This window comes from Erinaceus europaeus, chromosome 12 (assembly GCF_950295315.1).
Source record: "Erinaceus europaeus chromosome 12, mEriEur2.1, whole genome shotgun sequence".
NCBI classification, from domain to species: domain Eukaryota; kingdom Metazoa; phylum Chordata; class Mammalia; order Eulipotyphla; family Erinaceidae; genus Erinaceus; species Erinaceus europaeus.
The window spans coordinates 69,066,611-69,084,122 of record NC_080173.1 but is presented as its reverse complement, the minus strand read 5'-3'; the positions used below and the strand labels follow the sequence as shown (position 1 = coordinate 69,084,122).

The 17,512-nt window shown below is 39.0% G+C and overlaps 1 protein-coding gene across 13 annotated transcripts in view; it reads left to right on the top strand.

Annotated features, from left to right (window-relative positions):
- Positions 1-17,512, top strand: part of SYNRG (synergin gamma) — a 116,550-nt gene that overhangs the window by 31,442 nt on the left and 67,596 nt on the right. For all 13 annotated transcript variants that reach the window (XR_009553119.1, XM_060203926.1, XM_060203921.1 and 10 more), the window contains 4 exons: positions 324-572; positions 4,274-4,407; positions 12,816-12,934; positions 13,111-13,173. Coding sequence is in view for 12 of the 13 variants with exons in the window: in XM_060203926.1 (XP_060059909.1) it covers positions 324-572; positions 4,274-4,407; positions 12,816-12,934; positions 13,111-13,173 (565 nt within the window). In the remaining variant the exon portion in view is untranslated. The remainder of the gene's footprint in view (positions 1-323; positions 573-4,273; positions 4,408-12,815; positions 12,935-13,110; positions 13,174-17,512) is intronic.

Below are 17,512 nucleotides of genomic sequence, written 5' to 3'. Positions count from 1 at the left end.
ATTTTAATTTTTGTTTTGCAGTTTGGAGCCCTAATTTTATTGATTTATTTTTTATTAGATAAAGACAGCCAGAAATTGAGGGAGAGAGGGAGAGAGACAGAGAGACACCTTCAGCACTGCTTCACCACTTGCAAAGATTTCCCCTGTAGGTGGGGACCAGGGACTCGAACCCTGGTCCTTGTGCATTGTGAGCTCAACCAGGTATGCTACCACCTGACCCTGCTTATTTTCTTATATTAAGTTTATTCAGATGACAGCCACATTTAGATTATCTTTGATGTATAGTTCCCTAAAATGTTTCTGTTTCTCTCCTGCTTTTGTAGAGAGGTGTTGCTGCCATGAGTCCTGATGCTTTAAGCCAGTTTCCAGCAGCTCCTGTGCCAACTTTAAGTGGCTTCCCTATAAATATGCCTACTGCAGTGACCCAGACAGCTGCGATGCCTTCAGGCCCTGCAGGTTCTGTCCCTCTCAACCTTGGACAGCCAGTCATGGGCATTAATCTTGTTGGGCCAGTTGGGGGAGCTGCATCCCAAGCTTCCAGTGGCTTCATACCAACTTACCCTGCAAATCAGGTAAATGGAGAAGCTATATATGTACCATATGATCTCTGAAAGTGAATCTGGGCAACATTTTCTTGGAATGTACAGAAAAAAATTGCTGATTTATGTAGTTGATAATGGAAATTACAATTTAAAAACATACAAACTTAAATCTGTTGTTATTTTGAGAAGAATGAATATATTTCTTTTTTATCATGTTAATCTTTTTTGATAGAGATAGAAATTGAGAGGAAGGGGGGAATATAGAGAGGGAGAGACGGCAGGGGTATGGATAGCCTATGGTTATACAAAGAGACTCTCATGCCTGCGACTCAAAAGTCCCAGATTCAATCCCCCGCATCACCATAAGCCAGAGCTGAGCAGTGCTCTGATTAAACAGAGAGAGAGAGAGGCATGCAGCATTGCTTCACCACTTGTGAAGCTTTCCGCTTGAGGGTGGGGGCTGGGGGCTTGAAACTGGGTCCTTGAGCATTGTAACATGCTCAACCAGATGCACCACCACCCAGCCCCACGAAAATATTTCTTAAACGTTCAAATATTTGATTTTTTGGCTAAAAGTTTATAATTTTTTATTTTGTTTTTATTATTACATGTCCAAGATAAAGAGAAACAGAGAGGACAATGTGAAATCAGAGCACTTGTCTGCCATCTCATATGGTACAGGGATCAAACCCAAAGGTTCATGCATCCAAGACAGGCAACTTACTACTTAACCTACTGGGCCCTTAAAAGTTAACAGTTCTTTATAATGTATGCATTGTTAACATCAAGCCTAGTAAAGTTAATTAAACTCTTAAGCTGTGGGGTTTTTTTATTATTATCTTTACTTATTAGACAGCCAGAAATTGAGAGGAGAGGGGGTGATAGAGAGGAAGAGAGACAGAGAGATACCTGCAACACTGCTTCACTACTTGCAAAACTTTCCCCCTGCAGGTGGAGGCCAGGAACCCGGGGTCCTTGTACATTGTAACATGCACTCAACCAGGTGCACCACCACCTGGCCACAAGCTGTGGTGGTGTTGGGTTTTTTTGTTTTGTTTTTTTAGGAAAATGCTAAATCTAAAATTAAATTTTGTTTCAGTTTTTCAGACTAACAAAATTAAATATATATATACTAAGCAATCATGACAATATAAGGAGAAAAATCACTAGTATACTATAGATTTATTAATTCAAATGTTTTGGGAGGCAGGTTTGTGAATAGCTATCAAAAACAGTTATGGTAGGACTCTGTCAGCTCTGATTAGCAAAGATATATAAGAATATTTGTTACATTGTTCATTAGAGTAAAAAAAAATTTTGGTATGTCTAAATAATCATCAAAAAGAAGAAAGGATAAATAAAATTTGATCCTTGTAGTGGTAATCTACTTGTTCATTAAAATAAATGTGATTTATTTTAATTTAATAAATTTTATTTTAATAAATGAGATTTAATTTCATTGCATGAAAATGTCCATGTTATATAATTTTAATTACAATAAAAAAATTTTTTTCCTTCCTGTGATTCATTGGGACTATGTGCCTCCACAATCCACTGTTCCTGGCAGCCTTTTTCCCCCAGGGGTCAAAGAACGTAAAGGCAGAGAGGATGAGAGAGAAAAGATACAGAGATGAGGAGAGATACTACAGCATTGCTTCACTGTTCATTAAGCTTCCCCTTTGCATGGTTGCATGGTATTCCCATATGGTGTCTTCACACATGGTTAAAGTATACTCTACCAGGCTAGCTGTCTCCTGAACCCCTTAATTACATAAAGTGCACAACAACATAATTTAAAGTCATCTTTCCATAATACAGGTGAGCTGTTAGCAAAACTTCTAGAGCATGAAATCAGGAGTCAGCATTTACTATGAACATGTTTGTGATAGGTTATAACAAATATAACTTTTGTAATTTATAAATATGTATAAAATTTTTTAAAGGTGACAGGTTCTCAGTCTCAAGAAGCATGATTCAGCTTTTTACAAATGGTATGGATTATCTCTTTTATATGGTGCTGGGGAATACACTCAGAGCCTCACACATTCACAATATTATGACTGGCCTCCTGACACAATTTTCTATAACTTTTTATTTATTGGGTGGGGGATAGAAGTGGGAGAGGAGAGGAGAGGAGAGATGTAAGAAGAGGAGCTAGATTGGGATACAGAGTTCTGGTGGTGGGAATTGTGTGGAGTTGTATCCCTCTTATCCTATGGTTTAGTCAGTGTTTCCTTTTTATAAATAAAAAATTTTTAAAAAGAAAGTTGAGAGAACCTAACTAAAAACAAAACAAAACAAACAAACAAAAAAACGAGGAGCTAGGGAGTTGGGCGGTAGTGCAGGTGGCATAAAGCTCAAGGACCAAGGAAAGGATCCCAGTTCGAGCCCCCAGCTCCCCACCTGCAGGGGAGTCGCTTCACAGGCGGTGAAGCAGGTCTGCAGGTGTCTATCTTTCTCTCCCCCTCTCTGTCTTCCCCTCCTCTCTCCATTTCTCTCTGTCCTATCCAACAATGACGACATCAGTAATAACTACAACAATAAAACAAGGGCAGCAAAAGGGAATAAATAAATATTAAAAAAAAAATAAAAAGAGGAGCTATACCGCAGCACTACTCTGCCATCCATAGAGCTCCCCTGGTACAGTTTGTGGAACTCACACATGGTACCAAGGTTTGGACCTAGGGCATGTGGCAAGGAGTATGTTCTACTGGATGAGATATCTTACAGTTCTTGGGTTATTTCTTATATCAATCCTTTGCTGTGTGTTTAGTATATATATATATATATATATATATATTATTTCTAAAAACACAAAACAGAATTCTTGCCTTAAGCACTTATATTTGTTGCCATCAGGTAGTGAACTCTAGGACTTAGTATCTGCACCACAACTCCATTCCCAGTGGTCATTCCCCACCCCACCCCCCTTTTTTTTCTTTTCTGATAGAGGAAGAACAATAGAAAGGAAGGGATGAGAGAGAAAAAGAAATACCTGTAGCATTACTTCCACTGCTTGTGGAGCCTGGCATCCTGCAGGTGGGGACTTAAACCCTGGCCTCCCTCATGGTAATGTGTGTACTCACCAGGGTCCACCACCTAATCTTGAAAGAATATATATTTAGGTTTTAGTAGTTAGACTAAAATGGGAGATTTAAAAAGCAGTCTCTAGGGGCTGGGAAGATAGCTCAACTGATAAAGTGTCAGGGTTGCGTGCCTGAAGTTCTGGGTTTGCTCCCTGGCACCCCAGGTACCAGAATAGTGCTCTGGGTTTTTTTCCTGTCTTTTACTTTGTCACATGTAAAACTCTGTCTCACATATATATTACACACACACATACACATATATGTATGTATGTGTATATATATATAAATCTCTTTTTTAAATATTTTATTTCTGACTGATTATTTTTTTAAATTTTTTTTTATCTTTATTTGCTGGATAGAGACAGTCAGAAATTGATGGGGAAGGGGGTGATAGAGAGGGAGAGAGACAGTGAGACACCTGCAGCACTGCTTCACCACTTGTGAAGCTTTCCCCCTGCAGGTGGAGGCCAGGGACTTGAACCTAGGTCCTTGAGCATTGTAACATGTACGCTCAACCAAGTGCGCCACCACCTGGCCCCCAAAATCTTTTGTTTTTAAGGCACTTTGTGCTTGACAGTTGGAGATTTGTTACTTACTATTTTATTAATTTGATATTTTTCATTTAAATTTTACCTATAAATCTAGGTAGTAAAACCAGAAGACGATGACTTCCAGGATTTTCAAGATGCTTCTAAGTCAGGATCCCTTGATGACTCATTCAGTGAATTCCAAGAATTGCCTGCTACTTCAAAAGCAAATAATTCTCAGCATGGAAACAGGTAGAAAAGAGCTAACTGTGGTTAACGTTGTGTTGAGAAAGAGACATTTTCAAGCAGAAGCCTAACTGTAAATAAGAGAATGAAGACTCCTTACTTTCATGCTTCCTTTGATAAGTCCTTTTATTGAAAATTTTACTCTTTGAACTTCTCCCCTTTGTCCACCTTAAACTTCAGCTCTTAACTTTTCCTGGTACACACCTGCATATATATATTTCTGCTTGTACTATTTATAGTTGAATGCACCTGTGCAATAGTGACTTCATATTCTTTTTTCCTTTTTTTTTTTTTTAATCGCCACTAGGATTATCACTGGGGCTCAGTGCCAAGACTAGGAATCTGCTGCTTCCAGCGGCCATCCCCCCACTTCTTTCCTTGTTCTATTTTATTTGATAGGAATGAAAGAAATTGAGAGGGGAGGGGAGTAGACGGGAGAGAAAGACACCTGCAAACCAGCTTCACTGCTCAAACCCGTGTATTTGCACATGGTGATACGTGCGCTTAACCGAGTACATCACTGCCCAGCCCCCATATCTTTCTATAATTAATTCTAACTCTATTTAATATTTTATTTAAAAAAAATTTTTAAATATATTTTATTTATTTCCCTACTATTGCCCTGTTTTTTTTATTGTTGTTGTTGTTATTGATGTCGTTGTTGGATAGGACTGAGAGAAATGGAGAGGAGGGGAAGGCAGGGGGAAAGAAAGATAGACACTTGTAGACCTGCTTTACTGCCTATGAAGTGACTCCCCTGTAGGTGGGGAGCCAGGGGCTTGAACCGGGATCCTTATGCTGGTCCTTGCTTTCACACCACCTGTGTTTAACCCACTGCACTACCACCCAACTCCCCTCTAACTCCATTTTTAAAGCTTAGTTGATTATAGGAAGGTTTTTATTTAACTTTTTAAAAATTTTTTTTTATATTTATTTATTCCCTTTTGTTGTCCTTGTTGTTTTATTGTTGTAGTTATTATTGATGTCGTCGTTGTTGGATAGGACAGAGAGAAATGGAGAGAGGAGGGGAAGACAGAGAGGGGGAGAGAAAGATTGACACCTGTAGACCTGCTTCACCGCTTGTGAAGTGACGCCCGTGCAGGTGGGGAGGCAGGGTCTCGAACCGGGATCCTTAAGCCGGACCTTGTGCTTTGTGCCACATGCGCTTAATCCGCCTTTATTTAACTTTTTTATATTATTTTCCCTTTTGTTGCTCTTGTTGTTTTTTATTGCTGTTGTAGTTGTTATTGTTGTTATTGATGTCCTCGTTATTAGATAGGACAGAGAGAAATGGAGAGAAATGGGGAAGACAGAGGGAAGAGAAAAATAGACACCTGCAGACCAGTTTCGCCACCTGTGAAGGGACTCCCCTGCAGGTGGGGAGCCAGGGGCTAGAACCAGGATCCTTACACTGGTCCTTGCGCTTCACTCCATGCTCCACATGCACTACCGCCCAACTCCCTAATTATAGGAAGTTTTTATTAACCCTTACTCCACCAACTCCCACATCCCTATTTTTCTCCAAGAATACCTTATGGATACTGATTTTTGTGTATTAGTTTATTGTTAATATTGATTCACAAAATTAAAAGATAATGGGTACAATTCCACTGTTCCCACCACCAGAGTTCTGTGTCCATATCCCTTCCATTGGAAACTGAAGTAATTTTCCAAAGGTCAAGATATAGGTTAACTGTTATTTCTATAACTATTTATATGTATTTATTTTTTTTTTTCTATGGTCCTGCCTTCTCTTCCTTTATGAATCACACCAACACCTATTACTACTTATGATTGTCCTTCTTCTTTTCCTCTTCTCTCTCTGGGTCCTGATGGAATTGGAGTTCAAATACCTCCAGTCATCTTCTCCTAACATTTCTCTCCCTCTGGGAATATGGACCAAAGTTCTTTTGGGGTTCAGGGGGTTGGAGTTCTGGCTTCTGTAACTGCTTCGCTGCTAGACATGGGCATTGGCAGGCCAATACATATCTCCAGTCTTTAGTGGGGTAGGACTCTGGAGGGGTAAGGTTACAGGGCACATTAGTAAGGTCATTTTCCCAAAGAAATCAGGATGGAATCATAGTAGCATCTGCAACTTGGTATCTGAAAGGCAGTAAGATACGAAGCAGGACAAAATGTAAATAGGGATTTTAAAGTAGAAAGAAGCCAAGAAGTCTATTTTAGGTATTTCCTAGGGCTCCATGACTTTAGTAACTATTTGTTTTTAAACCAGAGGAGCACTGCTCAGGTCAGGTTTATGGTGATGCCAGGGATTGAATCTGGGACCTTTGGTGCTTCATGAATAAAAGTATATTGCATGAACTTTTGTTCTGTTTCACCTGGCTCCTCCTGATATGTTACTACTGATGATTTACCTCACTGCTTCCCTCACTACTGCTAAGTACCTAAAGACAATCTTTCATGTCTATAGATATAATGCTTAGTTCAAGATAAGTAACTAAGAAAGATGAAAATAAGCCACACCTTGGAGATGCTGCAGACTCAGTTTCAGAGCACAACAGTAGATTTTTTTTGTGATAAGGCAAGTCACACAGTTTTTTTTTGTTTGTTTGTTTGTTTTGTTTTCTGCTACATATAAAAGCTCTCTTTTTTTTTTAAGATTTTATTTATTTATTAGAAAGATAAGAGGAGAGAAAGAACCAGACATCACTTCTGGTACATGTGCTGCCAGGGATTGAACTCAGGACCTCATGCTTGAGAGTCCAGTGCTTTATCCACTGCACCACCTCCCAGACCACAAAAAGCTATCTTTATATGTTTTGTCTATTATGTATGCAATAGCAGTATGCCTCTAATCTTAACCTCCCCCACCAAAATAAAAAGGTCTAGGGAAATGGCTTAATGCTAAGAGTGTATAAACAAGGCCCTACATTTGGTCTTGTCACCAAATTAAAAAATAAAAACACTGTAGGGGGCTGGTGGTGGTGCACCTAATAATTATTTTTAATAAGTTTATTGGGGAAAATTCCTAGTTTATAGTATAGTTGTTGGTTTATTTTATCATCTCCCCCTGATAGATGTCTGCAGAACACTCTCAGCCCTGACTCAGGTCTTTTTCTACCATCATGCACCAGGACCCAGATGTCCTCTCTACCACCACCTTCCTCTTTCCCTAGGGTCCTTTCCTTTTATGTAATACACGTAGAGCACACACATAACCAAACACAGGGACTTGGATCAAGTCCCTGGCCTCCCCTTACAGGGAGGAAGCTTGATGAGTGATAGAGAAGTACTACAGGTACTCTTCCCATCTCTGGCCCTCTTTATTTCTGTTTCTATAAGCAAAAGAAGAAGAAGAAGAAGAAAAAAAATAATAACCAGGAGCAGTGGAATCACCGTGCAGGCACCAATCCCCATGATAACCCTGGCAGCAAAAAAATATACACCATAACTAAATGGGATGTGGACACTCATGCTATTGGAAAAATGGTGCCAGTGTATTTGCTCAGTGCAGGATTGCCACAGACATTCAGTCTGTAAAATGTTTAGTGTCTATGAGATGCAGTAAACCTAGATACAATAAAATTAAATACTGTCTATAGTTTATGAAGGTTGCAAGCTGAATTTGTCAAGTTTATGGTTCATCTCGGGGGTCTAGGGATCACTCAGTAAATGAACTATAATTTGTGCATGGAAAGTTTTAAAGTAGTGCACAAGGACACAGATTCAAGCCCCTGATTCTCACCTGCAAGGGGAAAGCTTCAGTGGTGAGGCAAGGCTGCAGGTGTCTCTCTGTCTCCCCCTCCCTTCTCAATTTCTGTTTCTATACAATGAATAAATAAATAGTAAAATTAAATAGAATCCCAGTCTGAACTGTGTGGGCTATTAGTAATTTTGCGTAGCATTTTCTCAACAGAAGGGTTGAGATAAAGTCATAATTTACAGATTTTTCAGGACTGAAATCTGACTTATCCATGCTTTCTTTGAATGAAAATATTTTATTCATGTCTAAGAATTCACCTTAATGGTCTGTTGACTTACACTTGCTTTATAGTGAGGTTGTCTGCCCAGGGAAGTCAGGATGGAATCATAGTAGCATCTGCAACTTGGTGTCTGAAAGGCAGTAAAATATGAAGCAGGACAAAACAGCAGGTGAGAATAGGGTAGGTGCTAGAAACACAGAAGCAAAAAAAATAAACAGTTCCTGCTCTAAAAGAAGCTCATTGTTGCTATAAGATTTCAGTTTTATCTGGGTATTTGCCTGATAATACTTAGTACAGTTCATAGTGCATGGATTTGGATTTGTATAATCCCTCATTGATGATAACTGGTGCTCTAGGTTGTGACTTTGTTTTAAAATATTTGTTAAATCACAGTGTGAAGGTCTGGGGACACAACATCATGGTTATGCAAAAAGACTCATCCCTGAGGCTCTGAGGTCCCAGGTTCAATTTCTAGCCCCATCATAAGCCAGAGCTGAGCAGTGCTCAGATCTCTCTCTCTCTCTCTCCTTCTTTCTCTCTCTCTCTCTCTCTCTCTCTCTCTCTCTCTCTATATATATATATATATATATATATATATATATAAAATCTCTTACCAAAAAAATAAAAAATACAAAAACCTACAGTGTGAATAGCTAAGCCCAGGTAAAAACCACTTTGAGTGGTATTTTTAAGCAGAGAATGAGCATGGTTTGTCATAGAAGATGTAAAAGCAAGTAAGGTGTTAGACTGGAGTAGAGAGAATTGTTAATCTGAATAATCAATGATAATTTAGAACAACATCAACTGAGAATGCTTTATTACTTGTGACAATCTGTAAAGCATTTTAGAAATAGGAGGAGAGATGATGGGGCTTCTTGCTTATTACTCTGGGTGCTTATCATGGTAATCCTGTTGCAAGTTCTCTGTTTAGAGTTGTAGACACTGAAAAGTGTATGCCTGAGTATTAGTTGGACTTGGTGTTGAACTAGATGTCAAAATCAGAGGAGAAATGGTCCATAAGCCTACCCCTAAGTCATGAAATGTTGTATGGAAGGCACATCATTCATATGTCCATTCAGAAAATACACACTGATTCAGGCCCTGGGAAGTCTAGAATAGTAATAACAGACTTGTGACTTTGATGATAGAATAGTTGAAAATGGGCTTTAAAAAAAGGAAGAGCTAATTAAGGTGTAGTATGTATTAGTTGATTTTATTTTGCCTTCTAAATATGTGTATTTAACAGGATAAAAAGTTAAGTAAAACTGTAGGAGAGTGGGTAGTGGCACACCTGGTTAAGCACACTAAGTACAAGCACAGGGACTTTCACAAGGATCCAGGTTCAAGCACCCACTTGCAAGAGGAAAAGTTTCATAAGCTGCGAAGCAAGTCTGCAGGTGTCCTTCTCTTTCCCTCTGTTTTCCCCCTCATCTCTCATTTTCTCTCTGTCTTATCTAATAAAATGGAAAAAAAAAGACCGCCACAACCATTGGCTTTGTAGTGCTGGCACCGATCCCCAGCAATAACCCTGAAAGCAAAAAAGAAAAAACAAAAAAGGTTAAGTAAAACTGTCTACATAGTCACATAGAATGACTGTGAAACATAAATGGGTCCACTAAAGAAAAATATTATGCATGTACAAACTATTGTATTTACTGTCGAATGTAAAACATTAATTCCCAATAAAGAAATTGAAAAAAGAAAAATCAAAAAGGGCCAGGTGGTGGCACACCTGGTTGAGCGCACACATTACAATACACAAAGACTTAGGTTCAGGTCCCCGGTCCCTACTTGTAGGGGGAAAGCTTCACAAGTGATGAAGCAGTACTGCAGGTGTCTCCTTGTGTCTCTCCCTCTCTGTCTCCCCCCTCTAGATTTCTGGCTGTCTCTATACAATAAACAAAGACTATTAAAAAAATTTTAAAAGAAAAATACTTATGGTAGCCAAATTCTGTAAAGGCTTCTTTTTCAATAGAATGCAAGTTGTACATTTCAGAACAATATACCTCTCTCACATGGGTACCTTCATTAGTATTAAATAATAGGAATACTTTTCCTACTTCGGACAGATAATAACCATTGTATGTAACTGACACTTTTTAAAAATATTTATTCCCTATTGTTGCCCTGGGTGTCTTTATTGTTGTAGTTATTGTTGTTATTGATGTTGTTGTTGGATAGGACAGAGAGAAATGGAGAAGGGGAAGACAGGGGGAAAGGATAGACACACCTGCAGACCTGCTTCACCGCTTGTGAAGCAGCAGCTCCCCTGCAGATGGGGAGCTGGGGGCTCAAACCGGGATCCTTACACCAGTCCTTATGCTTTGTGCCACCTGTGCTTAACCTGCTGCGCTACTGCCCAACTCCCTTGACAAGCACTTTTAAGGTGATTAGTTTTTGTTTTGTGTGTGTGTGTTTAATTGCAGAGAAAGAACTGAAATGAATTATTAATTTCAAACATACGAACCATTGCAGTCTGAGTCTTAGCTTTCTTTGGATAGAATGTTATTTTGTTGACGTGTATCAGGTTCATTACCCTTAAGATCCTCCATTTTTCCCCTACACTCTAAGAATAATAAAATTAATAATATTTCAATTAAATGTCAAATTTAGATTTTGCTAATGAGCTTTAAGTGACCATGGCTCAAGTGAGTCATGAAAAGCAAAAACTTATCTTTGTATTGTTTCCCTAGAACATTAATTATCTTTATTCTTGTGTAATGCTCTGTACAATTAATCATAGGCTGATTTTCTTATGAGACTTAGATAAATCCATTAATGTATCCACTATGATGTATAAGTGATGACCTTTTTGTCGGGATCAAACATGTAGCAACTGTGTGAAATTATGTTTGATAACACTAAGTCCAAAAACACTGTGAATCTGTGCAAGAACTGGGTTTTTTGTTTGTTTGTTTGTTTTTTACTTTGCTTGTAGGCCACTGATAAGATTTCAGTAACAGTAGGGAGATTTTTGCTCAGGGGCAAAGAACTCAATAAAAATCCATTTATATAACTTGCATGTGTGGTATTGAAATGACACAAGCTAGTAGTGCAGTGTGATCATTCATATGTAAAGGTTGTTCTTCCAGGAAGCTGCCTAGGTCTGATAAGGGGGAGGGGTCTGGGGTGAAGCAATGCTTTTATAGCATATGTTTAAGCTATCCAAGAATTACCCACACACATACTACTCATTACACCATTTTCCATCATTTGAAGAATATGTCCACAGGCATAAAATAGCTCTATTTTTGAAGTGGTTGTTGTTTTTGCTACAGCGATAGCTTCTGGAAATGCTGATGTAGTCCTCTTACAAATGCAAATGGTATTGAATTCACTGTTGCTTATCAGGTGTCTGAGCTTCTTGCCAGTAAGCAGTGCAATATGATTAAAAGGGATAGAGAATGGGAAAGCTACCATGGGAGGGGGTGGGTTATGGGGATTGGGTGTTGGGAATTGTGTGGAGTTGTACCCCTCCTACCTTATGCTTTTGTTCACTAATCCTTTCTTAAATAAAAAATTTTAAAAAGGGGGTCGGGCGGTGGCGCAGTGGGTTAAGCGCATGTGGCGCAAAGCGCTTGGACCGTCGTAAGGATCCCGGTTTGAGCCCCCGGCTCCCCACCTGCAGGGGAGTCACTTCACAGGCGGTGAAGCAGATCTGCAGGTGTCTATCTTTCTCTCCCCTTCTCTGTCTTCCCCTCCTCTCTCCATTTCTCTCTGTCCTATCCAACAACGAATTGCGTCAACAAGGGCAATAATAATAACCACAACGAAGCTACAACAAGGGCAACAAAAGGGGGGAAAAATGGCCTCCAGGAGCGGTGGATTCATGGTGCAGGCACCGAGCCCAGCAATAACCCTGAAGGAGGAAAAGAAAAAAAAAATAAATAAATAAAAATAAAAATTAACTCTTTAAAAAAAAAAAAAAATTTAAAAAAAAAGAAAATAATTAGATATATATTACAAATTAAAAAATATATAAATAAATAAATAAAAGCAAAAAAAAAAAAAGAAGAGTTTATGTCTTGACTCAAACATTTCATAAGTAGACTTTATCTTAGCTATTCCACCTCTGCATTTTAAACCCATTTTAGGGAATATATATTAAAGCGAACAATTTACTTTTTAAGATAATGGGTATATACATTAAAAGCACCGTTCACCGTTGCACCTTTATGGACCTTACTGCAGGTTATTATAATAATCTATTTCCGGTGACTTTCCAGTTGACTTAAGGTGATTTAGATGATCTGATCCCTCTTCAAATAATGGTGCTTTGAAAAATTTTTTTTTTCAAGAAAAAGTACTTTTTTTGAAAAGTCATTTGGGATATGCTTAGTTTTTAATTTTAAAGAATGGAGCCATGAGTTTTAACTAGGTACCTGTTTGCCATTTTAATTCTAAGTTCCTATATGATGACAAAAGAATGATTCAGTGTTCTAACTATTGACAAATATTTTCCTCTTTCAGTGCTCCAGCTTTGTTGATGCCATTTCCTGGAAATAAAGCCCCAACTTCAGTGGATAAATATGCTGTGTTTAAAGGAATTGCTTCTGACAAGTGCTTTGAAAATACTGTCCCCTTTACAGGTAAAAGCAGTTCATAAATGCATAATGATTCAATATAATTCTTTACTTTTAGAGTTGGCCTTTTGTGGAAAATGTACACAATATTTATATCACATGTTTGGTTCACCCACTCTTATCTTTCTTCCTCAAGCTGTGATCTCAGTGTCCCTAACTAAGCTTTTGCCTTTTCATCATAGAACCTGATGATAAATATAGTGCTTTCAGAGAACTTGAACAGACAGCAGAGAATAAATCCTTAGGTAAGTTTTTTTTTCTATCTTAAATGAGTAAATTATTTCAGTTTTTAAGGAAAAGTGTCTTGGGGGCCTGCAAGATAGTTCACTTGGATATTCCACCTACTTTGTCATATTTGAGCCTGGCTCCTACTGCTCTGGCGGGGATTTCAGAGCTGTGATATCTCTCTCGTCTTTCTTTTTTATTTTATTTTTATTTATTTATTGATAGAGACAGAAACTGAGGAGGAAACAGGGGTAGATAGCATAATGGTTATGCAAAGAGACTCTCATGCCTGAGGCTCCAGAAATTGAGGAAGAAGGGGAAGAGACACCTGAACCACGGTTTCACCACTTATGAAGCTCCCTCCTCCCCCATAGGTAGGACCTAAAACTTGAACCTGGGTTCTTATGCACTGTAATGTGTGCACTCAACCAGGTGCACCACCACCTGGTCCCCTCATTTCCTCTTTTTGTCTGGAAAAAAAGGCAGCTCTGAGTGGTGAGGCCCAGGTGACAAGAAAAAAAGGAAAAGCATTTTTGATGGTTCTCTTAGTGACACTTAGCAAGAACCATTTGTTGATGGTTCTGGAAATTACAATGAAGCAAAACATGGCTTAGTTTTGGGGAATTATTTTCTAAACTTAGTACAGATATATGCAATTTCCTCTGAAAAGAGTACTTTCCCTTTACAAGAAGCCTTCAAACCAAGTTAAGAGTCCTGTATCTGCAGCGGGCTAAGCATAGGTGGCGCAAAGCACAAAGACCGGCATAAGGATCCCGGTTCAAACCCCGGCTCCCCACCTGCAGGGGAGTCGCTTCACAGGCGGTGAAGCAGGTCTGCAGGTGTCTGTCTTTCTCTCCTCCTCTCTGTCTTCCCCTCCCTCTCTCCATTTCTCTCTGTCCTATCCAACAACAACAACTACAACAACAAAACAACAAGGGCAACAAAAGGGAAAAAATAAATAAAATAAATATTTAAAAAAATTTTTTAAAAAAAGAGTCCTGTATCAAATGGGGTGCTGTGACTTTTGTTAATTTAATATTCAACAAGACGAGCTCTTGGCAGTGCAGTACACCAGGGACTTGTAAAAGGCAAGCAGCCTGTCTTTTATTTTGCAAGACTGAAAATTGATTATAATTAGATAGAAATAAGAGGAGTTTATGTGTAGAGTTTGAAAGGACTATTTTTAAGAGCCATATATATAAAGACTTTGTTTTTTGCTTTTGGTTTTTTGGGGTTTTTTGTTTGTTTGTTTGTTTGTTTTTACCTGACCACTACTCAGTTCTGGCTTATGGTGGTTCTAGGAATTGAATCTGGGACCTTGAAACCTTAAGCATGAAAATCTTTTTGCATCACCTTTATGGTATTTCTTTAGTGCCCTAAATGCATGTGTTTTTTGTTTCTTTTACCAGACCACTGCTTAGGTTTGTCGTTAAATATTGCTATAAACATGATGTGTAGGGTTTAGATAAGCTGTAGGTCAAATTATGTTCTCCAGGGTCTAACTGTGCATGCTGAGAGATTTGTATGTTTGGATGAGGATTTCTGGAAAAATGCCACATTTCATTTTGTGTATTCAGTGCTAAAATTTGGGATATCCTTCAACAAGCTTTTATTCTCACCTTTTAGCCTTGGGGCAGTAAGTTATAGGTTAACATGTTTGTGAAAATTAAGGTAGAAAATATACTGTGTGATGGTCTGGGAGGTGGTGCAGTGGATAAAAGCATTGGACTCTCAAGTATGAGATCCTGAGTTCAATCCCCGGCAGCACCTGTACCAGAGTGGATGTCTGGTTCTCTCTCTCTCTCCTCTCTCTCTCCTCCTATTTTTCTCATTAATTTTTAAAAAGAGTATATTCTGTGGGGGCCAGGCACACCTGGTTAAGTGCTCACATTATAGTGCACAAGGACCCAGTTCAAGTCCCTGATCCCCACCTGCAGAGGAAAAACTTCAGGAGTGGTAAAGTAGGGCTGTAGGTATATCTGTTTCTCTCCTTATCTCCCCTTCTCAATTTCTCTTTCTCTATCTAATAATAAATAAACTTTTAAAAAATATATATGCTGCGTAAATATCTCTAAAAGAAAGGAACCCACCATGTCTAAAGCTATTTAATGCTGTTTGCTGGGGAATAGTTCAACTGATAAAGCATCAGACTTGCATGCCCAAGATTCCTGGTTCTATCCCAGGCAGCGAATATGACAGAATGGTGCTCTGGCTTAGCTCTGTTACTGTTTCTCTCTATAGCATATAAAACACTCCCTCATACGTAATACGTATTTTTAAAAGAATTTTTAATCTCTTACAGCTTTTAGTTTTGTTTTATATTCCAGAAATACTTCCTAGTGTTTCATTTAAACCTTCAGAACATAACTATTTCTTCCCCAATGCTTATGAAAGGTACTAGGAGTACACAGATAAATCCTGCAAGTAGGAAGTAACTCACTGGGGCCAGGTGGTGACACACTGGGTTGAGTGCACATGTTACAATGCACAGGGACCCAGGTTCAAGCCCCTAGGCCCCACTTGCAGGGGAAAAGCTTTCTGAGGAATGAAACAGTGTTGCAGGTGTCTTTGTCTCTCTCCTCTCTATCACCCCCTTCTCTCTCAATTTCTGACTGTATCTAGCTAATCAATAAATAAAGATAACTTAAAAAGAAAGAGAGAGAGAGAGAGAGAGGGAGAGAGAGACTCCCCCACTAGAGTGCAAGTTACCATGTGAGAGAACTTGAATTCACGTCCCCAGCCACCATATAGGAACACCTGCATGAAGGAGGCTTCATATGCAGTGGAACGGTGCTGTGGTGCCCTTCTCTCTTTTCCTCTCTTTTTCCACTCTATCTCTGTCTCTCGCCTTTATAAAAGGGGTGGGAGGATGGCTGCCAAGAGGGGTAGAATCACGCAGGCACTAAGCCCCAGTGATAAACCCTGGTGACAAGAAAAAAAGATAAACCCTAGAGAATTGTTTGCCTTATTAGTCTGTCATTTACTCCTGGAAATGTCTTCACCAGCTTTTAAACAGGATTGTAGAAAAGAGCATAGTTTCCTATGAAGGTTCTTTATAAAATTTTTTAATATATTTATTTTCCTTTTTGTTGCCCCTATTTTTTTTATTGTTGTTGTAGTTGTTGTTGTTATTGATGTCATCGTTGTTGGATAGGACAGAGAAAAATGGAGAGAGGAGGGGAAGACGGTAGAGAAAGATAGACACCTGCAGACCTGCTTCACCATCTGTGAAGCGACTCCTCTGCAAGTGGGGAGCCAGGGCTCGAACTGGGATCCTTACGCCGGCCACATGCGCTTAACCTGCTGCACTACTGCCAGACTCCTGAGTCCTGCTTTTATAGTACTTTACTAATAGTGTCCCAGAGTCTTATTATTTTTGCTCATTCCTCTCTTTTCTTTAACCTATTTCCCCTTTTGTCTCAAGAATACGTGTCAGCTGCAGCATTTATCCCAAGATAACTGACACATTACGATCCTAACCTGACCTCCAACATGTCTCTGTTATTATTTACACACACACACACACACACACACACACTTACTTATCGTCATATGTATTCCTATTACACTGAGATTAGACATAAGTTCTGGTTAGAGGCAATTCCAAGCATGGTGTTTATATTTTATTTCACAGTGAAAATCAGTCAGTTTTGCTTCAGCCTCAAAGAGCCTGTTAAATTAAAATGAGTGCTGCCAGCAAGTTGCACTTTTTTTTTTTTTTTGCTAAACAGGAAATTGGACAGGGAAGATAGCATAATGGCAAACACTGTCATTTCTGAGGCTCCCAAATCAACCCCCCCAATACACAAACGCACACACACCACCATAAATCAGAGCTGAGCGATACTACAGTAGAAGAAAGAAAAACAAAAGAAATGGGACAACTCTGAGGCATTCCCAAATAGAATTGCCACCTTTGTTTATTTCAAAAAGTACAGTTTATGTTACCCTTATTAAAAATTCATAGGCAGCTGTGGGGAGACAGTATAATAGTTACGCAATAGACTTTGATAATGTGGGCTCTGAGGTTCCAAGGTTCAATCCCCAGCACTACCGTAAGCCAAAGCTGAGCAATGCTCTAGCCTCTCTCCCTCTCCCTTTCTCTCTCATTAAAATAAAATTAATTTAAAAAATACATGGGCATGAGGCTGGGTTGTGGCATATTTAATAGAATGCACACATTATTATGCTCAAGGACTGGGTTCAAGCCCTCACTTCCTACCAGCTGAGGGAAAGCTTTACAAACTGAAACTGCTGCAGGTTTCTGTCTTTCCCCCTACTTCCCTCTCCCTTCTCAATTTCTCTTTGTCTTATCAAATTAAAGAAAACAAAAAAGGAAAAACATGGCTGCTGGGAGAG